The sequence below is a fragment of the Piliocolobus tephrosceles genome, chromosome 5 (assembly GCF_002776525.5).
Source record: "Piliocolobus tephrosceles isolate RC106 chromosome 5, ASM277652v3, whole genome shotgun sequence".
NCBI lineage: Eukaryota > Metazoa > Chordata > Mammalia > Primates > Cercopithecidae > Piliocolobus > Piliocolobus tephrosceles.
Genome location: NC_045438.1, coordinates 142,910,482 through 142,936,433, shown reverse-complemented (window position 1 = coordinate 142,936,433; position 25,952 = coordinate 142,910,482). Strand labels below are relative to the sequence as shown.

Sequence of the window (25,952 nt, the reverse complement as noted above, 5' to 3'; positions counted from 1 at the left end):
TATAGGTATGTATTTCTCTCACATATTTACCTTTAAACATATTGTGCTTAATGTACATTTGTACATATGTGCATTAAGATATTCAGACCGAGAACACACATGAAAGTGGAATTCTTGGGAATACCAAATTGCAAAAATGCAAACAAAAATACCAGCCATCTGACAGACTCTTAGTGGCTGGATCTGTTTATTAGTAAAAACAACAAGCCACTTTCTGCTGTGTGGACAACTTTCTGAGGTCAGGCAACAGGCACCAGAACTGCAAATTTCAGTAACCTATCTTCATAAAAGATAAGGGTAGGTGATTTTGTAAATATTCAAAGTAAGATGGTCAGTCAAAGCAGACACAGTTATGGTATCATTTGATTGGTGAAAAGGTTTTTAAAAGGGTGAGTGATATGCATACTAAAGCAGTAACTAAGACTTAACAATCAGGCTAGACTTTCTTAATTTACTCCAGCCCAGGTTTGTTTTCCTTTATGTCAATGGATGAATTGTTCCTCACCACATGGTACATATGGTTCCCATTAACTTTGTCTTTATCCAGATGTTTTTCATTTCTACCATTAAATCTTGAGTTTTGAAATTGCAGAGGCAGGTTGAAATTGGTAAAGAAAGTCTATTACTTGTGTGTTTATGGCAGTGTTTAAGGTTTATTTTTGGAAATCCTTAGTCCTGTTCACACATTCTTATATTCTACTTTCAAAGACAGAAATGGAATCACAATTGACATTATCACTGTAGCAGCAAGGATGGATGATGTTTCCCCCCTTGCACAAATTAAAATAATACTCTGTCCTTTTGATTTTCACATAGTGAAGTAAAGTTGACAGTGGCCTCCTTCCTGTCTGATCGAATTGTGGATGAAATCCTGGATGCACTCTCACATTGCCATCATAAACTGGTGAGTGCTGTGCACGTCTTGAGCAGGAGCTCCTGTTTCATCTCTGCTGTAATGCAGGATGACTTCCAGTGTGGGAATGTGATTTCTACATTTCACACTATTACAGCTTTATGGTTTGTGATCTTGATTTTCTTCCTTTCTCTTCTATGTTGCTTCTAGCCATTCTGGAGCATGTTAGAACTTCTCCAGAAGGAATGATAGGGGAAAGCAGAACTGATTATATCCAGAAATCTTATTGTTCATTTATAATGATGGTCAAAAGTTTGGGGAAGAAATGTTGAGACTGAGGTCTAAAATTAACATTTTAATGTATCTTTGCTCATTTGTTGCTGATATGATTATTTGATAATGGACTATTCTAAAAATATGGTAGAAAATAAAAATATCTGAATAAAGAAAGTACAAGAACAAAATGGGCATAATTTAGTGATGGATAGTTGCTGACTGCCCAACAGGTGCCTTGGATATAACCAAGGTAAAAAAAAAAATATTTTCTTCATCTAGAGACTGGCACTGTCTTTAGAAAATGGCACTGGATTGTGCCTTTTTTTAAAATCCATCAAGGTAGGGGGCTTTACTTCCAGTATCAGTGCATATGAAAAAATGTGTCAGAAACTCCATGTTTCACAAACTTGAGGAAGTTCTCTGAAGTACAGATGAAGCTTTTATAACTGGTTATATCTTATGTCTCAATATGATGCAGTGGAAGTCTCCCAGGAAAGTTATAGCAGTGTTTCCTTCAAGAAAAATAACTCTTCAATGTTTTCTTAACTGTGTGGGATGGAGATGCCAGTTTCATGGTGTTGAATTGTTGGTTGACACTAGAGAATCCTAAAATGGGAGGAGTAGCAACAGCTTCTTCTACATGAAGCAGACAAAATGCATGTTTTTGAAAAATTCATTTGAGAAAAATGTGTAAGACTGCCTTCTAAAATCTGAAAGACAAGACAGACATCTCTAATAGCACGATTCAAATGCTGCCTGTGGACCAGAGGTGGCCCACTAATGGATGGTTCCCCAGAGGAAGCATCCACAAACTTCTTGAGCTTCCAATATCAGTGCATATGAAAAAATGTGTTTTTTCATTATAGCACCAAAAAAAGATAGAGTCTCCAAACACATGTTATTTTTCTGATTTTTCTTTTTTATTGTATTTTAACAGTAAATTGGTTTGTGCTAAATTGGAAATATAAAAAACCAGTTTATCACCACATTGAATGTAAGAAACACTGTTTTCTATTTCCTGGCACAGTAAAGAGCTACATGATTGTTTAGAGCTCCTAATTCAGCCTTTTCTTTTTTTTAAATAAGTACAAACAAAAGCAATAGAGTACCCATTCATTCATTCGAGATGGAGTCTTGCTCTGTTGCCCAGGCCGGAGTGCAGTGGTGTGATCTTGACTCACTGCAACCTCCACCCCTAGGTTCAAGCGATTCTCCTGCCTCAGCCTCTGGAGTAGCTGGGATGACAGGTGTGCATCACCACACATGACTAATTTTTGTATTTTTAGTAGAGATGAGGTTTCACCATGTGAAATCCTTTCTCAATCTCCTGACCTCAAGTGATCCACCTGCCTCAGCCTCTCAAAGTGCTGGGATTACAGGTGTGAGTCACTGCACCTGGCCTAGAGCACCCTTTTAAAATAAACTTTTTTTTAGAAAGTTTATTGCTAACCCATAGCACCAGGAATGGCCTTAAAATGCTTACTTATGACACAAATACTACATATTATACTAACAGAAATCTTCATGTGAGAACCACACTGAAAGTTTGAATTTTTCACTTTTTTGCATTTGTTTTTTCTTAAAGAATTTACTCAAAGTACTGATTTTTTTAATTGAGAAAAAATTTGCTGAATGCACTTTTGGTTTGAACTTCATTTTAACATTAATACTGCTGATTTAGATTGTAAGGAAAGAGATTAAGTCCCATATGAAGGAAATACTATCTTCAAAATGAAACCTTGTTTTCAATGACTTTCAGATACCATTTTCACCAACTTAAGTTTGTAAACGTTCTCAAAGTTTCCATAGACTTGCCAACTAGTTTTCAGTGTTTCAGAATTAAATCAAAGTGCCTGGTGTCAGATCAGCTCAGCACTGAAGTTTTATTAATTTCAGCTAAATTTATTCTACCTCTTATTTAATTTGTTATGTTTACCTAAAGTATAACACTGGAAATTAAGAAATCATATCAAATATGGTATTCATTATATGAAAACAATGAAAGCTAGCAGTAATTAAAATTTTGCTAGTAATTTCCTTCCTTTCATTCCTTTAAAAATAATGAAAGTTGGAATTGTTTTATTGCTCTCAGATACTTTTTAGTACTAGATATAGAAGGAAATGTCTTCAGAGGAAATATCAAATAAAATTAATAAAAAGAACACTACTAAGTTGTCTCTTCATTTACTAAAAGAGATTTATAATTTATTGCTTAAAACACTCTGATTCCAAAGAAAGGTAATAAAAGAGGTAAGTTACTGTACTGTTAATGTATTAAGAATTGTCCTTGTCTCTTGTCAACGTTGTGCTCCACTGCGCCATCTTGTGGAAGATGTCTTCAGAAATCCAGCTAACCAGCCCTTCCGGTCTCTGTGCTTTAATTTCTCCTCATACACGTCTTGACCTTCTAGGCTGACCATTTCAGCAGACGTGGCAAGACCCTTCCTCAACAAGAATCCTTAGAGATCGAGCTGACTGAGGAGAAGCCAGTTAAACGTTCCATCATCACAGTGGAGGAGCTAACAGAGATAGAGCGTTTGGAAGATCTAGATACCTGTATGGTAAGACACATCCTCTGGTGGCACCGTTACCCTATTCACTGGATTGTGCCATTTTTTTTTTTTAAACAAATCTCAGTTTTTGAAACCAGACCAAATAAAACACTCTCCCCACCCCCAGAGAATTCTTTCAGAAAAGTCCTAAAGAGGCCACTAATGAAGTGAATAAGCTGAAGCTTCAGCACCCGTCTAAGGCCTGGTATCCCTAGTGGGAAAATTCCTAATTAAGAGAAATAGATTAGGTAACTCTTAAAGGTTTTTGTGACAGAAAAATATCTTCAGTTAAAATTATAAGTAACCCATTAAAAATGTGGAGAAAGACTTTTTCAAATAAAAAATATATATAGGGTGATTTTCTTGGTCTTACCGGTTTTCTTTTGTTACACAATTTTTTGACAAACCCTTAAATTTGGGCTTCCTGTTTAGATGAGACTGTGTTTCGTTAACCTGATTTGATGTGCTTTAGAAGATCAAATGCACACTATAGTGTTTACCTAACCGTAGGTCTTAATTTCTTATCCATTTTCTAAATTTCATGCAGCATATCCATCTGGCCCTATAACTAGAGTATCTAGGTCGTTAATACCTTTTCAGTCTGAGGAAAATTTTATCTGAATCCTACTTCATTATTTTAAAATTTATATTAATCAGCATAGCTACTTCTCACTTTACCGTGAAACAATTGTATGTGTCTGTATCATCCTCTGTATTCAATATGTTTATGTTTTACAAAATGTTTACTTTTTAATAATCCCTTATAATCTGAGGTGGTGGTGGTAAGACTAGATTTTGGTTACTTGTATGTCCAAATGTTTCTACATTAGCTTGTGATTTTAGTAATTTTTAGATGAAACCATTGTTAAGAAATAGTACTTGTTTTAACTTTGAACACCAAGGATCTGATATGGCCGATATTACTTTCCTAGCTTAGGAGAGAATGTAGTGTGTTAAGAAGTTTACTTATTTATAAACCACTGTTACTGTGTTTTAAAGTCTGCGAATAAAATATTTGAGGGTTCTCCATGTAAAGTCCTGTTCTATACAAGGAGAATAGCAAAGAAAGCCTAATGTATAATCCAAGATTTCAAGCAACATCCTCATATCACTAAATAAAGCTGAAAAACAATTTTCTATATAATTATATAAAACTGCACATATATTTAATCTGGGTGGAGGAAATTGTCAAGTTTTTAAAAACTCGGTTGTCCAGCTCATTATAAAATTTATATTTCATAAGTATTTTGAGTTTGTTTGCCTTTTGAGGCATTAGAAGTTGGACACTATGTTATAGGACAATTGTTCTGGAAAGCTCTTAGACTAGTCCTAAAAGAAAATAAATAATAGGAAATATAGTTGAATTAAAAATTTGAAATTAATTCTACATATCACGTTTCCTAATTTATTTGGTCATGTGTAAATTGGAAAAGGGTGAAAGAAAAAATAAGCTAGTAAAATGTATTTTACTGGGTTTATAGATGATGTGGTTTGGAATGAGGAAATGGTTATGAAAGACCAACTCAGCTATGATAACGTTGGTTTTAAATGTGTAAGCTTTGTTTGGAAGTAAGTTTTTTTTTTTATTAATTTGGTTTACTTTTGTGAAAGGAAGAAAAAGGTTTTTCTTTTCTTGTTTCGTTTTTGTTTTTTAAGTGAGTGAGTTGAGGGTAAAGGAAAGGAATAATTTTTAAAAATGCAGTTGGAAGACCACCCTCAAAACTTAAGGGACAGCCCTGCAGCAGGCACAGCCCCTGTGAGGCAGCTTCCATTGTAAAAACATTCGTGTTGCCATGATGCCTGAAGAGGCAGGAGTAGATGCAGGTCTCTTTGGATTCAACTCTCAGGACAAACCAAGTTAGGAGGGTAGACTGTCTGGTTTAAAGGGCCAAGGAGATAAGCAGGGAGGGCAATTCCTGAGATGAGCATGTGTTGAGTCCTGGGGTGAGGAGCAGGACCCTGAGTGTTGAGGGAGTGACAGAGAAACACGAGGCTGAGCTCTTCATCAAAAAAAGAATATATAGGTAGGCATGAGTTTTTAAGTCGTGAAAGTAGCTTTTTTTCTAATAAATATTGTCTTCCTTCATTATTCTAACTAGACTAATAAGTTGTTAAGTAGTAGAAAACCAGAGTTAAATTTGCTGTCAGTGGAATGAAAAAGAATATTTTTGTGTGTATAAAAAGCGCAAGTCTGGATTCTGTACTATTGATAATGATTTCCTGTATACTTTCAGCCTAACCATCAATTCCAAGCCACCCAAAGACAGAACCATTCACATGGCAGCAGCTGCCCCAAGCGCAGGGATCCCTCTCCTGAAGGAAATCTATTTTCTGAGCTTTAGGTGGTACAAACTCATAGCTAATTTGGAAGGAGTAGAGCAATAGATTGGTCTTTTAATGCTTCCTCTCATAATCAAGGTAGCAAACCATTATTGTTTGTTATCGACATCCATTACCAGATATTTCAAGTTGTGACCCTCATATGATGCCATTCGGGGAAAAAATTTGCAGTCCATATTTCAAAGGGAGGTGCATTTAATTCGTGATGGTTTTCTAAATGAATGTATGCATTTTCCTTGGCAGCATTTCTATCTTAAGTGATCCAGAAAGTTAGGACTCAAGATTAACTGTTGTGTAGAAAACTATCAGAAGGGCAAGTACATAAGTACATGCATGCAACCTTTCCCTCATGGAATCAAAAACCCCTGGCGGATAGAATTTGGGCCACAGATGGAGCTACAGCATTGTTGAATGTGATTGCTTTGGGAGGTGTTGTCATTTTACTGTTACCAAAAATGTTTGTTTATAGTCCAAAGATGTGAAACTTTCCCTGTGATTTCCAAAGGAACTTTGACACATCACCAACCTGCTAGTCACAGATTAAAGTTTGTTCACAGATCCTGGCACTTTTTGTGCAGGATGTTCTTAGCTACTAAACCCATTTCTTTAGGAAACTGGGCAGAGATTCTGGGAACCCCTTTTGTCCCCTGCCCCTGGATTTCTGTCTTCATGTTTTCTTCCATTTCTCCCTGGTCCAAATGTCAATTCCATTTCAGTGCTTAAGTCTCTTTAAAACACCAATAGTTGTAATTGCACTAGGGGAGGTTTAAGGGCATGTTAGGTGTAGAAATTTATATTAATTTGAGATTTAATGTTTACCTGCCTGGAGTTCGAAACAATAATCCATACGATTGATTTCTTTTAAAGAAATTCATCACTTAGTCAACAACAATTAAACTTTTGCTTTGACCAAGCGAAGGCTGAAGTAAGAATGATTGAGTGATTTCTTGGGATCTGTAATCTACTGGAGGATAACTAAGCTTCTAATCAAACTTAATTTTATAAAGTTAAAGAAAAAGGCTGTTCTTTTTAAACAGTGTCAGAAAAGGGAATTTTGTTTGTTTCCAATAAGATAAATGATCTTTTTCTTGTAACTAGAAGAAACTAAGAGGTAATCTTGTTCAGGTGGTAGGACATAGTGGGGAGGAAGATAACACAAACTATTAAAATAACCTGCATTGTTTTTAGCCTGTGTCTATTCTCTTAGTCCCGGAGAGTGTGATAGCTCCCTAACGGTAGGGCAGAAAATCAGATGGTTTAAGAAGCCTTCTTATTCATGTATGTAACACTTACGTAGTACCTGTGACGTGCAGGCACTATTCTGAGTTCTTTATAACTGTTAACCAGTTCAGTTTTCATAGCAACCTGAATAATAAGGTCTTATTAATGCCTTCTGTTTAATAAATGAGGAAACTGAAGGAGAGAAAAGTTAAGTAAGTAACCCAAGATTAACCACAGGCAGGCAGTTTGGTGCCAGAGTCTGCATTTAACCAGTCTGCTATAATGAGTTTGTGGATTTCATCTATGGTATTTCTTACAAAAGGATTAAAATTTGCATTCAATTTAGTTATACCACATTGATTTCTGTAAAAAGGTACTTACTAGCCCCAGATGAAATGAGCATGTGAACAGAAACACAAGTAAAAGGCGCAGTGTCGTATAACCATAATGGAAGCCTGTAGTTTTTAAACATTGTTGGAAACAACTGTGTCAAATATCGGCTGTGCTTAATTGTTATCCAATTGTTAGAAATGAAGTTGCCCACTTTTGACTTACCAGAAACCTCCTGAGCCTCTCTATGTGTTATTTTGTTGGTGACAATGATTAATTAGTTTTCCTATATGCTTCTTATCATTTCAGCCCACATGCCTTATATGTCATGCTGAAACATGTATTTCTTTAGAATCTTTATTGTTTACAGACCATCTGTTCTTCTGCAGTCAGATGCTCTTAGAAAATCAGTATTCTGAGCCATATCTTTGAACTTTGGTGTCTTACTGGTCCTTGGAGTATTGAAGGATGCAGTTTTAGTTCTACTGATTAGTTATCTCTAAATATTTAATTTATCTCCATATATAGTATACCATCTTTTAAAAATAGCCGAAGTTTGGAATTTAAGTAGTATGCCAAGTAAGTGAAGAGCCAGTGTCTGCTCCTTAGGCATAACTAGCTCACTAATTGTATGTAATTCTTTCAATTATTTTAATGAGCATCATACCAGTTTTAAATCAAAAGATATTCATGCAGAGGAGCAGTTTGTCTGCTTATTGCTATTTCCTAGGAAAAGAATCTTAAAAGGCTTGAATTATTACCGAATGCATCTTTGTGAATCCTGTCTCCAATGACAAAATAGCAATTATTTTCCTTTAACAAATTCAGCTTCAAATTTCAATATATATATTTTAAGTTTTTTAATACAGACTAAAATTCAGCAAAAGTCTATTTGACTTGGTCAAAATAATATTGTTTAGAAGAAATTTAAACAGACGGCCTTATTCTCAAGTACCAACAGCTATTAACTGAACTAATCTATTCACAGTGTTGCCAAACACAGACTATTGAGTCAATATGTTTCATTTAAAATGGTTTACACTAATATTAACTATGTGCCGAGGGGTGTTCAAGTCATCATTATTAATTTTCTCTTATAATTTTATTCTATAATGTCCTTTTCTTATTGATATTACTGTTGAAAGCAGAGTTAACTTTTTAACTAGTAGAAATTGATTAAAACGCCTTTATTTCCAAATTCTAAATTTCAAAACTATAGTACACTCTCTGAGTCCAACTAAAATGGTTAATGTGTGTTCCTCAAAGTTTGTGATAGTATTTGTTTTTTTATTTTTTATTTTATTATTACTGTTATTTCTTTCCTCAGAGATCCTTGTTCTGATGTAATAATATTTGTTACAGTCCTTTGTCAAAAAGCCAGGAACACATGTCCCATCCCTGAAGAGTTCATTGTTGCCTCAAGACCCAGAGTTAATCTTTTAATGTTTAACTTACATGAATACCACCATCAGAGGCCCTATTCCAGGGAGCTTCCAGAGATCTGACCCAGACATTTATTTTTTTTTTCTTTTTTGAGACGGAGTCTTGCTCTGTCACCCAGGCTAGAGTGCAGTGGCGTGATCTCGACACTCCAGACTCCGCCTCCCAGGTTCAAGCGATTCTCCTGCCTCAGCCTCCTATGTAGCTGGGATTACAGGCACCCACTACTGCGCAAGACTAATTTTTGTATCTTTTAGTAGAGATGGGATTTCACCATCTTGGCCAAGCTGGTCTCAAACTCCTGACCTCATGACCCACCTGCCTCGGCCTCCCAAAGTGCTGGGATTACAGGCATGAGCCACCACACCCGGCCAGACATCTTTTTTAAAGGATTAAAACAAGGCCTAAGGTACAGTGTTGACTGCCCTCACAGACCACCCGAGAGACAAAAGATTTCCCCCTTATTGCAGTTATTTCTAGAAAGAGATGAATCCTACACCTTTGCCCTGCAGGTGACACAGCAGGCTTCACCCCCAGAGCCCTAAAGCTCCCAGTAGGAGCTAAACGCCTAAGATAGAAGTTGGAGCATACTAAATAAATCCCTCCACAAAATGACTTCAAATATGAGCCAATTGTGACTACTCAGGGTATTCCAAAACCAGCACCCAAATTGGGCATCTGAACTGTTGACTGGAAATGGTGATTTTTAGGAGCTGAATTGTGACATGTAATTATCATTATAAAAGGTAATTTTGTAATCGTAAACTAGACATGAACTATATTAAATGTCTCTAGTGACCTGCAGATTTATAAAGCAGAAACCATTCCATTGATTTGTTCTGTGTGTGTGTGTGTGTGTGTGTGTGTGAATGATATAGATAGGAGTATACTTCTCATAAGGAGGAAAAATTTTAAATGAAGTCTGAATGAAATGAGTTATTTATAAGCAGTCACAGATTTAATGACTCCTGGGTGTAGTACAGTAGAGCCAATAGTGAGTGAAATAATTTCTCCAAACTCAGTCTCAGCTTTCCTCCCTTAGAGACCTTGTGCTTTTCAACATGCCATGATGACACTTGTGTCAACAACGTTTCTCTTATGTCAGAAAAGCTCCAAATTTTCACTGCTTTCCAGTTGGAATAAAAGATCAAATCCCTTTAGGATGAAAGGTTTCCTCTTTAATTTCTGGTTAAACAATATTCAAATTGGAGAAAACAATGTTTTTAGATCCTAAGGATGTGTTTCTTGTCTGTATATATGTATGTGAGAGAATCTGCCTAAAGAGGAAGACAATGGGAAGTCCTTAAAAAGGACTTGTTTACCCAGGTGATGGGGTAAAAGAAACATCTAGAAGAAGGTGGCTGCTGGCTCTCAACAGAGCCCAGAGGAGGAGGCAGTTGTACTTGATGTTGAAGTCTTAAGTAGCGATGAGCTATCAAAAGATTCCTTAAGCCAAGAATAGGCTAGACAGCCATTCATTTTTTCAACAAATGCTGATTGTTCATCCATTGTATACCAGGTATTCTTGGCTTCTTGCTAGGAATGGAAGGTGAAAGAACCGTTGTATCACCCACCAAGCTTGCTATGTTGAGGGGCAGATGTGGCAAGGTAGTTTTGGTGGGTCACAGAACCACCATCTGTGTAAATCCATCACTTGAATTTGCTTGGATGCTGGAAGCTATGAGTCTACCACTGAAATGAGGTCATCAAGAAAGGCTTGAATTCATATAGGTTACATCTTTCAAGCCTTTGGTCACAACCCACTAGGGAGTCATGAAATCAGTATAATGGTTGGAACCAGGATTTTAAAAAAATGATCTGACATAAAGTATGAACATACTTTGTGTCATACTAAGTATCATAAGTAACATACAAAATGCAACCATAAGTATCATATTACACCAAATGTTTGTTTCAGTTTTACATACATGGATATGTAAATTGGGGTGTGATATAATAACATATATGTCTTACGAATAGGTCACAGTCAAAAAAATTTGAGAAACTTTGGTCTATAATAACTTTCTCTACCTGGTGTGTTTCAACTTTTTCAAAATGTTAGGCACACAGCAGCTCATGCATGATCTTATTATTTCTCCACTGCACTGTTCAGATCAGGAAAGGACCTAAGCAGAGACACAGGAGTAGAAGAGGATTTGGTACCCTGGAGAGCCTCTTCTAAATAGGCTCATCGTTTGTTTCATTGTTTTGCGCTCCCATGGAATCACTTTTACTGAAGTATGCTTTTGCCTTATGTTGTTGATCTTCACTCAGGACCACTTTAATAAATATCCCTATGAAATTCGTTACCATATATACTCTTTATACTGTCTGTACCACTATTACCGTCACTCTGTTTTATCTTAAAGTACAATTGTTACAGCTAAATCCAGGTGAGATTGCAGGCAAGGGTAGTAGACGTTCTGAGTAGTTTGCCTTCTGTCTTACGGACACGATGGATTGTGCCGTGTGTCTCACTTTGGTATTGTTAATTGAGAGGCTCAGAACTGAATGTGCATTTGACCTATAAAAGGTGTGAAGTGCCTGAAGAAGTATAGTTTGTTGTATTAAGCTGTAATTCTGGCTTCATTTTTTTCTTCATTGTCTTGATTTACTCATTAAAAAAAATATTGCTGTTACATATGGGCCTCAGCTCATGTTCAGACTGAGGTGGTTATACATTAGTAAAGTGAAAAATTAGATATGGTGGGCAAGTGCTCTGATAGAGGTAGGCAGGTTGCTATGGAAGCACAGAGAAATGGTGTCCAGCCCAGCCTAGGGGAGGGGTGTTGTTAAGGAAGGCTTCCTGGAGGAAGGTTCTGTGCATCATGCCTGGCACATACCAGGCCCTCAGTAGCTGTTGGTACAATGAGAGATGGCATGAGAAAGAAGTTCGCTGGAAGGAAAATGAGTAAGTAAATTTAGTAGGGAGAGTGGCACGTATAGAACTCTGGAGTGAAGATGGAACAGTGCAATTTGAGGAACGAGTATAGTATTATGATATAATAGGAATAAAGGGTAGGAGAGGGGATTAGATGGGGAGGCTGGAAGGGAAGGCATGAGCCTTATCACCCAGAACCTTGTAGATCTCACTTAAGGGTTTGTTTGTTATTTATTTGTTTATTTTTAAGGCAGCAAGCAGCCACCAAAGGTGAGGAAGCTGTAAGATGGGCTAGGTTTTTGCAGAAACAGTGGTGACTTCTGTTTTGTTCATCGAGACTGAGGTACTCACAAGGCCCTGGTTGAAGTGTCCAGAAGTAGCTCTGGGGCTCAGTAGTCAAGTCTGAATAAGGAGTCAGCCATGCCCAAGTGAAGCCACAGTACAGATGCGTCACCAGTCTGCCTTCCCTGAAGTGATCATTGCCTCTTCAGCTCTGTCAGCACTGTTCTTTTTCCACATTCATGAAATTTATCTCAATTTACCTTCAGCGGCCAGGTACAGTGGCTCACGCCTGTAATCCCAGCACTTTGGGAGGCCAAGGCGGGCAGATCATCAGTTCAGGAGATTGAGACCATCCTGGCCAACATGATGAAAACCCTGTCTCTACAAAAAATACAAAAATTAGTTGGACGTGATGGCACATGCCTGTAATCCCAGCTGCTTGGGAGGCTGAGGCAGGAGAATTGCTTGAACCCAGGAGTCGGAGATTTTAGTGAGCCGAGATCATGTTACTGCGCTCCAGCCTGGTGACAGAGCAAGACTCCATCTCAAAAAAATTAAAAATAAAAATTTACCTTCAGCTATAGGTACACATATTCAACTTCCTACTTGACATCTTCAATTAGCTGTTCAAAAAGTATCTCGTATATAGTATGTCCCAAATAGAATCATTGCGTTCCCGCCTTCCCTCCCTAAGGCTTCACCGTCAGCTTTCTGACTTTCTATTTCTACCCATTTGTTCCCAACTCTACCTGTCAGTCTCAATATCTCTCTTGTTCTTTCACTGTCCAAATCTGTCTTCCCTGCCTCATCCAAAACATGTTGGTTTTTGTCTGGACTCTTGAAACAGGCTTGTACCTCACACGCCTACCTTCACTGTTGATTCTGCAGTCAATCTATCCTCAATTCAGTATCCAGAAGAGTTTTCTAAATGGAAATCAGATCAGTATCTAAGGTGTCAAATCCTCTGATAGCTTCACATTGTACACAGAATAAGGCTCCTGGTCCATAAGGTCCTACGTGGTCTGCCTTCTGTCTCTGTCTCCTAATCTTACTCTAGTCTCTCCTTTGTTCACTTCCCTCCAGCCACTGGTGGTTTTCTTGCTTTTCCCTAGAACTTGTCAAGGCTCCCATCTCAGCTCTTGTTCCTTCACCTTGGAATATTCTCTACCAGCTTGTCCCATGGCTGTCTTCTTCTCACTGTTTAGGTCACAATTCCAGTGTTTCTTTCTCAGAAGCTGTCCTTGATCCTCTGAGCCAAAGAAGCCTTCCAGTCACCTTGCATATTATATTATCTTAGCACTTATCAGAACTTGAAGTGATCTTACTCGTGAAGGTATAAACTTCTGGCGGGCTGGGACGTTGTGCTGTTGACCACATATCCCCAATATCTAGAGCAGTGCCTGGCACAAAATTGTTCAGTAAAGTTTATTTCTCTCCTCCTGGCTTTGAATTATAATTACTTGCATGAGTTTTCTTTGTATGCTTCTTGAAAGAACTGGAGTTACATGTTATTGATTTCTATATAGCTAATGCCATCAATAAATATCAGTAGTAGCAGATTAATCTGGGAGCTATAGAAAATAATTCTTGCATGGAAAAGTTATCTTTAAACTGATGCGGTTCAATTAATGAGAAGATTATAGATTACCAAGCTGTCAGCAAGTTACTTAGGAGAAAGAGATTAAAACCACCCACCCACTGTAACCAGTGCTTTGTCATAGCAGCCAGGTGTGGTAGCTATTTTAACCCATTTTTCAGATGAAACTCTTAGAAGTCAGAGATGTTAACACACCTTCCCCCATCACATTGCAATAAGGAGTAGCTGCAGCTGAGAGCCCAACTCCACACGATCTGACTCTCAAACACATTCTCTGTATGCAGAACTCATGGTCTTCAGGCTGGCCTGAATCACAGGAACAAAGACCCAGGGGAGGTTTGTGGTGGGAAAGAGCCTTTGCACTGAGGGATTACACTGAGTGTTCAGCGGATAGTATCTTTACTCCCACAGGCCAATTATTTCTTTATAAAGGTTTATTCTTATTCTCAGTGGAACTGGGGAAGATATTAACATGTGGTAGCAAATCCATACCTCCTCCAATTATGGGGCAAGCAATGGCGTGGATTGTAGATGCCTGAACTGATGGAAACAGCAGAAAGATCCGGGGTAGAGGACTCTGCTTCTGGAAGCTGCCCATACATATAACACATGTGATCCTTCCAAATTCAGCCCTTGTGGTTAATCAGGCTGCACTTCTTGCCCTAACTTTGAATTTGATAGTTTTCCTTCTTTCCTGATAGATTCTTAGGTTTAACCAAATATTCCCTGAGATTAAAGACTTTCTGAGGAGGGAACAAGTAGGGTGGATTTACTTGGGCTGAAATTTGGGAATGACAAAAAGAAGTGGCCTAAATGTGGGTGGAGGGAAAAAGAAAACTAGTGTATGACTCCACTCCACATTATGCTTTTGACCATTTAAGATTAGGTCACAGTAGATAAATTAAGTGATTCTGTCTAAATTTCTAATTATGCTGTTACAGTTTAGAAACATCATTTAAAGTTGGGATGAGTTAAGCTTCATTCTTCAGCTCATATGTAGACATTCAGAGAGTGAAGTGGGCCTGTCAAATTCTCAGTTTCCCTAAATGTGCCTCAGAGGAAACCTCTGTCACTACTGGAATTTATATTTAAGATTTCTCCCATCACTCAAGGCCAAGGCCAAACCTCTATCACAAGCCTACCCCTTAAAAAAAATCAAAATATAAAATAAGTGATTTTTAGCTTTGGCCTTTGATGTATGTGCTAAAGAAAATCACATTGACTTTCATTCTGAAAAATCACACTTGGAAACTAGACCAAAAAAATTACTTCCATGCTCCAAATATAACTGCAAGGGATTTCTTTTATAAATTCTTGTCTAGATTATATAGCCTTATATAAATGTGTTTCTTGGATTTATATGTGTTTCTGATTTATATATATTAAATCTGCTAACTATTTTAGGTAACAGATTTAATAATAGAAATTAAAAAGATAAAGTGGGGTGAACAGAGTTTTAAGAGGAAAGAAAACCTGAGGGAGTTCTAATATAGCAATCTTAAGGATCCATGCCCAGCCTAGGACCACATGGTACTCTATTCTGCTTGCTGGCTAAGGGTGGAGCCTTGACCTGGAAACCAGTGCTGCAAGTTTTAGATCTAACATTTGATTATCCAAATTGGGGTATGTGATTATTTCTCTTGTCCAGACAGAAGACTTTCTAGCCAGAGCCAAGCTGTTGAGTGGGTACCTGCAAATCCAGGCAGGGTTTTTCTCTGAAAGCAGCTTCAAATCCACTTCAGCCCTTGAGCCGTGTACTCAATGGAAATCCACAAATGCCAAACTCAATTCAGCAATTCCAAAGTGACTTTTTTTCTGAAAAAGATTTCAGAGCATTCTTTATTATGTCCATCAAAACCTTAGTGATGCTTCTAGTTGTGCACTGTGTGGCCTCTTTCCCTGTAGGTAACTGAATGAATTGGCCACCTGTTTGTGGTTATTTGATGTTGAAACTTTAAATGTTGGAGAATGTCAGTGGAAGAGTCATATGGGGTTTGTTCCACTTAACATTAAATCAAACAACAGCTAAGAGATTGCCCTCATTATGCTCCGAAAGCCAGTTTTGTTTTGTTAGAAAATAATGCCCTAGTAGCATATAAGTCATATGTTTGATAGAAAATGTACCCAACTTTTCATTATACCTTGGCTGTAAATCGATAATTCATTTTAAAACGAGATCAAAGCCACCAAAGATCGAAAGCAGCAAACAACATTGCTTATTGTTTTTGACAGATGTTCTCATAGGTAGAATAGAGCGTATGAATGATGATCTGAAGTTATGGAAAAATAGCTATCAAAATAATTGATCTGTCATTTAGAGAGGGATATCTTGAGAATTCACTCTTTTGAGAATCTCTCTTTAGAATTCATTTAGTAGGGATGTTGATTAAAAGAAGTTAAACTGAGTATGATGAAAATCTTGGTTTCCAAGCTGGAGCAGGTTTCAGAGTTTTGGTGGTAAATCGTCTTTCCCTGAAGCTGTGTTTGAGGTTGAAGAGTTGGGATTTGAAGACCTAATTTCAGTAAAGCTTGGGGAACGACTTGCTCTGTGTTAAAAAGTATAGGAACCAGATCTTCTGATTACTGATTGATTACCACAGCTCTGTAACTAGAATCCTAAATTTAAATTTATAAATTTATTAGTTTTTATTATTTTTTTATTTTTTATTTAATTTTTTATTCAATTTAGGATAATTTAATTTATTTTTTATTTAATTTTTATTTATTAATTTATTCATTTTTGTCATCATTATAAAGCTGATATTCCATGAAGGGAGCAGATGTGTTACCTGAAGAATTTAGGCTAATTTTGATTATTCATCTTGATGTCACTGAACTATGATGTCCATTCTAAAGGAGAGTATTTAAATCTTCTCCTGAATTCCTAATTTTTGCCTTCCATTTTAACATGGATTTTCCAAGATTGCGACTTAAAATATCTCAAGTTTAATACTCGGTGGGGTTCCCCCTTTGTTTATGTTATCACAATAAAGAAAATATTAAAATGTTATTCACGTTTTTATGACCATTGGATTAACATCATGCTTAATAGTGCAACAAAGTAATTAAAGAATTTTCCCACTTTTTAAAAAATTATAATGCTGCAGGGACATATACCTGATCTTGTGGTAATAAACATCATGCTTCTGTGCCCAACAGGAGTCACACACATCGTGGTGGCAAGATATTTGCTTGAAATCAGTGCCAGAGAATTCTGTTTTTGAATTGCTCTTAAGAAAAATGTATTAAATTTTATTCGCTTTTTAAGGAGAATATTCAAACATGAATTTTCACTTTTGCATCAGTTGCAAGATGAGTTACGAGGAATCAAAAGTGAGGTATTTCCTGTTTCCTGGAGAAAACGTGACAAAGTTAGGAAGATAAATATTTTTGTTGTATCAAAAAATTGTGCAGATCTGGAAAATAAGGAAACAAACCATTTTAATTTCAAAATAGTTCTCTACCATGATCTTTACAATAGTCTCTCATCAGTGCTATTCCCTAAATGTTTTTTTTTTAACATCATGATGCCAGTTTAACTTTTATGTGAAATGAGACTCTGGATATAAAAGTTAATGAGTGCAACATGAATAGCTGGATTTAATGTTGTGTTTAGTAGGAAATGTGACACATCACTAAATCTCTGCATATCATTCCTCCTTTTGTCCATCGATTTATTGCAGCTTTCCCAGAGTTATGACTTCCCTATACCTTTTCTTTCTAGGCTTGCAAAGGAAGACTTTTTGCTGTCCAACAATTGTCTTAGAAAGAATTAGGTATCTCTTTTTCTCAGTGAGATTTACACCATCTCAGACTTTTTAAAATGGAAGTGCACAAAAATTACTTTCTTTTAACTACAAATGTGATAATACTGTTTGGCTAGATATTGAGGGTAAAAGTCAATTAAAAATTACCAAGTTTTCTCCTTGAACTGAAAAGCTAGTAGTAAGTATTTAGTTTTTATAATCTAGTTCATTAAACAGGGAAGGTAGGAGGTAGGTCTAGGATATTTTGTATCAAAAAGCAATGATTAGCTCTAAATTCAATGGGATCATTTCAAATTTCAGAAAATCCAGTTGAAAGGGCTTCACTGAGACATTCTGAGCACCAAAAAGAATAATGAATAATAGTTTAAGATACATTGAAGTAATAGAGATCCATGCATTCATAGTAATACTCAGAAAACATCGAAATGCCAGTACAGAGGATTTTAAGAGACGAAATATTTCTCTTTTCAGAGGAATGGCAACTAATAAATACAAGAATAATGAAAGAAGTAGGAAGTTATAATTTTGCAGTTCCAATCATATCTATTACTTCAGGCAAGGATTACCAATAGTTGCTTTAAAATCCAGATGGACTAAACGTATCACCTCATAGAGTTACTATTAATTACCAAGAGAATGAGTACTTTACAATGGAGCGCAGCTGGAGAGTCCCCATGCTAATCAAGGGATCAAGGTCAGTCTTACCAGTAGTGGAACAACCTGACATATATGCCAATCACTGTGATTCAGTCAGTAGTTCACAGTATCCCCTATATGGTATTCATGCTAAAAATGTTTCATTGAATCTAATTATGAGGAAACCATCAGACAAATATAGAGTGTGAGGCAGTCTATAAAACAATTGGCCTGGATTCATGGAGAAAGTCAGTATTATGAAAAAGAAAGGTGGGGATGGGAGTGGGGAGGGAGGATGTGCTAGATGAAAGAGCCTGAAGAGACATTACCCTATATAATGAGTGTATTCTCTATCAAGATCCCAAAATGAAAGGGGATGTTTTAAGGCACTTGAGGGACAGTTGGGGGAATTTGAATATGGACTATAGTGTGTATGTTAGATATTATGCAATTGCTGTTAATTTTCTTAGATGTTGATAATAATGTATGGTTATATAGGAAAATATAATTCTTAGGATATTCATGCAGAAGTATTTAAGGGAGAAATGTCAAGATGTCAACAACCTTTAAATGGTTCAGAATTTTTTTTTTTTCTGTGTTTGTGTTAGAGAGAGAGATGAGAATGAAGGAAATAAAGTAATTTTATGTGACAAAATGTTAACAATTGCTGAATCTAAGTGAAGAGTATACTTGTATTTATTAGACTATCCTTGTCCTTTTAATTTGCTAAATTTGAATATGTTAAAAATAAATAGTTGGGGAAAAAGAGTAGGTGTATGTATTTGAAAAGTGTATTGTTTAAGGAGGTGGACATCATGGCCGGGCGCAGTGGCTCATGCCTATAATCCCAGCACTTTAGGGGGCCAAGGCTGGAGGATTGCTTGAACTCAGGAATTGGAGACCAGCCTGGGTAACAAGGCAAAACCCCGTCTCTAAAATACAAAGATTAACCGGGTATGGTGGTACGTACCTGTAGTCCCAGCTACTCAGGAGGCTGGGGTGGGAAGATGGCTTAAGCCCAGGAGGCAGAGGTTGGACAGTGAGCCAAGATTGAGCCACTGCACTCCTGTCTAGGTGATAGAGCCAGACCTTGTCTCAAAATAAAAAAATAAAGAGGTGGACATCAATACATGAACCACTAGGGTCCATGAGGAAGTTTTTGTCCGTGTAACAAGAAATAGAAAAAATACGCCAGATTTTTCATGAAAATAAATATCTCTAAAGGACTGTTCTTTATAATAAACATGTCCTTACTATTTTATCTTTGTGCCTAAATGCCCTTTTTGGTAACAATGGTTAGTACTGGTAATATTTTGCTTTTAAACAAGTCTATAGAACTTGCATGTGGGGAGCGCACTGGATTAAAGCAGTGTTCAGTTCATTCATTCAAACACACACGTCTTGAAGGCCCATTATATGCCAAGTCCTCTATGGGCTCTGGGGATCTAGAGGTGAACAAGACAGAATCCTGGCTTGTGTTTTTCACCCAAGAGATGTTCATTTTGTCTTCCCCAGGGATGACCAGGGGGAGCAGGATGGGGATGGGCACCTAAAGGAAATCCTTTGAGTCACTCTCTAGGCATTCCCCTATGTCACCCAAATTAGTCCCATTTATCTATCATGTGTTTTTGACACACTGCTTAAGATGTTTCAAAAAGTGTTCTGTTGTATATTACATGAACACCATTTTCATTTAAAATGAAAAAAATTACTTTTTGTGAAAGGATGCTATAGTAAATTTGTTGGCCATTAGATAAAAAGAATGTGCCTCTGCCTACACACCTCCTGTTTCTATTCTAAACTCATTTTTTAAAGTAAATATACTTGATGAGGTGACTGTAGTTGAAATTCTTGTAGGTTTTCTGCTTTTTCTTCCCCTGGAGACTGAGGGAGGACTGATGAGACAGTGGCCAAAAGACACCTCTGCCAGTTTTTTGCCAGCAATAAGAAAATGGAGGGTTTACCTCTAAGCCAAAAAAAATCCTTTTTTTGCTTATTTATTTTTTACTTAACTAGAGGTAAACTCTTCATTTCCTTATTTTTCTAACTAACTGGCTTTTTCCCACTTCACCTAGTCTGTCCAGTTCTGACCATCATGTCTCCATCTCAGTTATGTATTAAAAGGAGGTGCTGAAATGACTGGCAAAACATTTGTGTGTTTCTGATAGAGTGCATTATATTAAGGTTAATATTAATTTTTTAAAAAAATTCCTTACATGTGAGGTTCATGATAAAGAACATGAAGAAGGAGGATGCGGCACTGGGATTTTTATTTAATTCGAGTTCTTGGTCTCTGGAAAACAGTAGTTCCTGAATGTCAGGAAGCCAGCCACTTTTTAACACTTCCACAGAAGAGCACTAACACTTATCAAACACTTACACATACAGAAGAACTCCGAGTTACTTTAAGAAAACTTTAAAGTTTCTTTCCATGTGTTATAGTTGATCACTTTCCACCCCCAAGCTATTATGATCTGGTTGGTGTTTTTGTCATTGTTACCCATCAGGAGGTAGCAAAGGTGGTGAAAGTCTATGGTCATTCAGACAGGCTCCTAGTAGAGTGTCTGCAGAGTAGTGTAAGTCCAGATAATCGGTCAATGCTATGACCAGAGTGATTTCTTTAAGTATTCTAAATAAACTTTTTGGGGCATTCCTAAGAAATTACAAAAATTACTCACAAATGCCAAATACCTGTGTTCCTACCACCCTGAAGAGCCACCTGTTAACATGTTAGAATGTTTGTTTTGCCAATGTACACTGGAACACACACACTAGGAGTGCAAGAGCTCATCTGTCTTGTTCACTGCTAGACCCACACCTTTCTCCAAGAATGCCTGATGCACAGTAGGTGCTCGGTAGCGTTTGTTGAATCTTGAATAATACAGGGCATTACAGATAATGTAATAGCACCATTTGACCACTACTAACAGTCTCACACTTCTCCCCCTTTCTCCAGAGGCACTCTCATGAGTTCAGTTGGACACTTCTTGTTTGTGTTTTGTGTTCAAGCATACATGTGTTCATGAACAGTGTATAGTATTGTTTTGCATGTTTTACAGTCTACATAAATGGCATTGTACCACGTGTATCTTTTTAGAAACTTGCTTTTTTCACTCAATATTATATTTTGAGACTTGTTCATGTTGCTACATGTAGTTTTTATTTTTCCTTTTAACTGATGTTTCTTCATTTAAAATACTTCATTTTAGTTCTTCATTCCTCTACTGATTGGCTTTTCGATTGTTCTGACTTTTTTGCTGTTATATATCTGCTTCTTATTAATTTTTCCCCTCCTTTCTTCTCTCTCTTTGGGAATAGAAGCATTTTTAAAATGATAATATTAACCTCTTATAATCACAGCCAATTATTGAAGCACTGAGAGGTCACTGATTGGCACTGTTTGCCAGACACTGTGCCAAGCGCTTTGTATTTATTATTTAATCTTCACAATTAATTTTACAAACCAGAAAACTGGAAGCTGACTTTTCAAAAACATTGGTCAAAGTCCCATAACCCAGGAAGTGGCAGGTTCAGGATTCAAGCCCAGTTCTTGGATGCCGAAGCCATGAGCATGAGACATACTCCTTCCCATATCCTGATGGAGGGATGTTGAAGTCAGTGTGGCCTAAATGAGTTCCAAAAAGTGGACAAGAGTAGCGCAATGAACTAACGATCTTCCTTCTGTCAAAAAGTTGAAATGTCTGTTGCCATGCTTTCCATCTTCATGGGAACATGTTTTGCTTGCCTGTCATTTTAGGAGTTGAATCAATTGAAAGATTCCTCACTATCACTTACAATGATCTTTAGGTAGATAATTGGGACAGACTACTTGTCTTGTTGAATTAATCTTTCACAAGGAGAAGGAAAGTAAAAAGTCATCTGTGGGACTTAACCATCAACTGTAACTCTCTTATGTATGTATTCATAGTCATACCTTTAAGAAAGCTTCTGAGGGCTATGTGTTGGGACAGGGCAAGAGTCTTTGTTTTGGGCAATTCTGGAAAACATATTTGAAAATAGGTTTTTACTTTTTCTCCTTCCATCCAGCAAAGATGTTTTCATGCTAATTTAATGGGTCATAGAATGAGTTATATTTGAAGTAAATTGCCTAATCAAGTATGAAATCAGAAATGTGAAGAACGAGAATTTTTCAGGACTTTACCAGTGGAAGCCTTTCTGATAAGCACGTAATACTGGTGCCAGTGATGGTGATGGTTATAGGGAATGCTTTTAACTTATGTGCTGCCTTTACTTTAAAGAGACACAAATCATTTAAATTCACAAATTGAGGAACCCTGTATTTCCTTCCCATTTTATATTGAAAACAATTGACATGAGAAAAATAAAGAACTTGGAAAAAAGAAAGCCCCAGCTCCAGGTGGAAGGAGTAGGTGGCCTTCCTCAGGAGGTTTGGAAAGGATGCCTCAACCCCTGACACTTTGCTTTCACAAAGACTGACATTCTATAACTGGACTTCTTTTTTGTTTTTAAAAATTCATTTATAAATGTTTGAAATAAGAAGAGGATGCCCTAACAAAATTTAATGATGACCAATGGAGTTTTAAAAATTATTTAGAGATTTTTTTTTCATCTAAAGAGAAGGAAAGAAAATAAAGAAAAAACTTATTTAGAGATACAATGTAAAATGTAAGGTGACCGAAGTTCCCACTAAGGTATAAGATATCATCCATATTGAATTACACTGTAGGTAGGTAACTTGTGCTGAATCCTGACATCAGATCTTTCCCTGAAAAGTTTTAATGACTAAAGAGGCAAAAGAATTCAAAGATACTGCTTCTAAAATGCAGTGTGAGCACAGAATGATGTAAATGGCCCCAGAAGAGACTCTTGTTCATGCCTGCAGATACACTGTCCCCACTTAGTTCTTGAGACTGGTCCTGTGGTCCAGGAGCCAGGACTTGCATGGGGTTCTTTAATAACCATCCTCTGCTCTGTCCATTGTGCGCTTTGGAGCTAATAAAGCCACCATCCCCCAAATGAGGTTAATGCCTTGTGGGGTTGGTAAATATCACTTTGACACATTTAGCAAGAGAAATAATATCTGTAGGTTAGGAGTTTCTGAAATTTTTCAAGCTGTAATTGTGCTTCTGCTTATAAAAAGCCAGTTTGGATGTCTTAAGCCATTAATATGTTGGCCTCATTCCTGCCTTATTCCTTTGCTATGAAGGCTTTTTATGTGTTTTAGCTTTTCTGTTTCTTTGTTTGTGAATGGTATCCCTCTCCCTCCCCTTTTCTAGTAATGCTGTTGCTTTATCTCTTTTCCATTCATATTTTTTTCTTTCTTTTTGCTGCATGGAGACTCTCTGCTGTACAAGTGTAAGTATTTTTTGGTGGCTTTGCAGTTTCTGGCTGTACTACTTTATATTCTTGTGCTCCATTTGCTTCTGTGCTGCCTGGCTGGTCTCCCAGGAGACTGTAGTGTCGTCGTCCATCTGCAGATCCTGAATGAAATAGGCAACAATTTAGAGACAAGATTGGATTTTACAAGATGGTTCAGCTAGCAAAACAAGCGATGAATTTAAAATATCTCCAGCCATGTGTCTGAAAGCAAGCAGAGTGTTGATGAAGAGGATACAGACATTCAAGAGGAGACAAGTGCTTATTCCACTCATGTAATAATAATAATAATAATAATAATAATAACAACAACAACATTACTTTTAAGGTTTTTTCCTGATTCTTGTCATATTACTTGTTTTGGGCCCAGGGTTGTAGAAAATCGACGTTATGATTTGCTTCTTATATTAGAAGAACTTTCCTAATCTTCTCAAATGGTATTGTTATGATTTTTTTTCTTTCTACAGCCTTGGTGGTGAGGGGGAAGTAATTATGGATTCTTGAGCTTGGAGTGAGAGTGTTATTTATTATTTTTTGAGCAAACGGTGACAAAAACAAAGCACCTCTTTATATTTTTATGGTGACATAAGCAATTTGACTCTCATTTTTAAAAAAAGCATGTTAGGAATTACATGTTAAAAGTGGGTTTGACAGGAAGAAAAAGGTTACGTTATTTGTAAGGTTCCAAGATCAGTCTTTAACTTGTAGTAAAAGTAGACATATCTCAATTGAGCTATGTGCAGAATAGTTTAACATTTATTATAAAAATTTGATCAAATGAGTACAATTTCAGAGTAATGTAGACATTGATGCTTTTGGATTCTCAGAAAATAGAGTTATGGCCTTTTTGTTCACAGTGTCTGCCACAGTGGGGATTTATTGATGATTTGTGATGTTAGGACAAGAAAGAAGTCTGTGTTTAAGATTTTCCTGCTAAAATTACATTTAAAATAAGGGTTTAACACATTTTTCGTCATATTTCTTTAGGATATGGGTATTGAAAATTATACCTTATTGCTTACAAGATGCATTTTTTAAGACAAGTTAATTTTGTCTAGGCCTCAAGTTGACAGTGTTAACCATTGATTGATGAGAGGTCCATTTGCAGTATGTACCTCTTCTTTTTCAAATGTTGACCCCCTTCATCTGATGAACAGTTTGTGATTTCTCTGATTCAGAAAATACTTAGGCATTAACAGATGTCAGGGGAAGGTCAATAAGGACTAAGAAACAGTTTGAAAAAATTGACCTTTCATTTTGGTACCAAAAGAGAAGAGAGCTAACCGTGTTAAAGAAGATGGTAAAGTCAGATTGTTTTCTTTTTCTGGGATGTAATTCAACAACCCAACAGTTGTGGAGAGGAGGAGGAAGGAGTTCAAATAAACCAAATTTCTAGACAAACATTAAATATTTGCTCCTAAATATACCCTTAGGTGGATAATTATAGTACATTTTTATATTTCCTCTAGCTTTAGGTTTATATGTAATGGCATTGTAGGAATAAGCCAATAAGATTAAGGAAGTCCACATTTTCTGTAAAACTAAGGAAGAATTACTTCCAAAGAAAAGCAATAAAAATATGAGAGAAATGAGATTGATTTTTTTTCTCTGTTGTCACACTTAAATCCCATGAGGGAAAGATATAGAAGCTGGGTTACCTTCTTAATACCAATTGTAGAAACTAGCCTGATTACAAATTCTATTTTACCAAAAGACCATTGACTCTGTGCCAGAACTTCAGAACTAAAAGATATAATAGGTATAGTTTTATGGGAAATGTAATTAGAAGTTACTTACCCTTGTAAAAAGCACACAAAGTAGAGGAAAGCAAGTGAAATACATTAGAAGTGAGTTTTTCTGATATTCAAGCTTTCTATATTGGGCTTTGAAGCATTGGAAAACAAGACCAAGAGGAGAAAACTAGCTCCCCTTTGAGTGATATCAACCGTCAAATTATCCCGATGATTTTTGTGTGTTTCTTAATTATGTCTATGAAATGAAATTAAGCTGAATAACCTATTCACAGATGGACATGAGTTTGTAAATATGATTCTTTCTGTACATATTATATATTATGTCATTTTATATATAGTACACATTTTATATGTTTAAAATTGTAATATATTTGCAATATAATTTTTATACATTTTACATGTATTTGTTATCATAAAGACTTTCATGATATGGAAACTTAAACCAGACTCTTTTTGCCCATAAATACACTTTCTGTAAAATCTAATCAAGGCCGGGCACGGTGGCTCAAGCCTGTAATCCCAGCACTTTGGGAGGCCGAGACGGGCGGATCACGAGGTCAGGAGATCGAGACCATCCTGGCTAACACGGTGAAACCCCGTCTCTACTAAAAATACAAAAACTAGCTGGGCGAGGTGGCGGGCGCCTGTAGTCTCAGCTACTCGGG

The 25,952-nt window shown here is 36.7% G+C and overlaps 1 protein-coding gene across 1 annotated transcript in view; it reads left to right on the top strand.

The window, feature by feature from the left end:
- The window catches only part of CARMIL1 (capping protein regulator and myosin 1 linker 1), a 341,373-nt gene that overhangs the window by 275,103 nt on the left and 40,318 nt on the right, over positions 1-25,952 (top strand). Inside the window, exons 28-29 of the mRNA XM_023209724.3 lie at positions 817-904; positions 3,541-3,690. Coding sequence (XP_023065492.1) covers positions 817-904; positions 3,541-3,690 — 238 coding nt within the window. The remainder of the gene's footprint in view (positions 1-816; positions 905-3,540; positions 3,691-25,952) is intronic.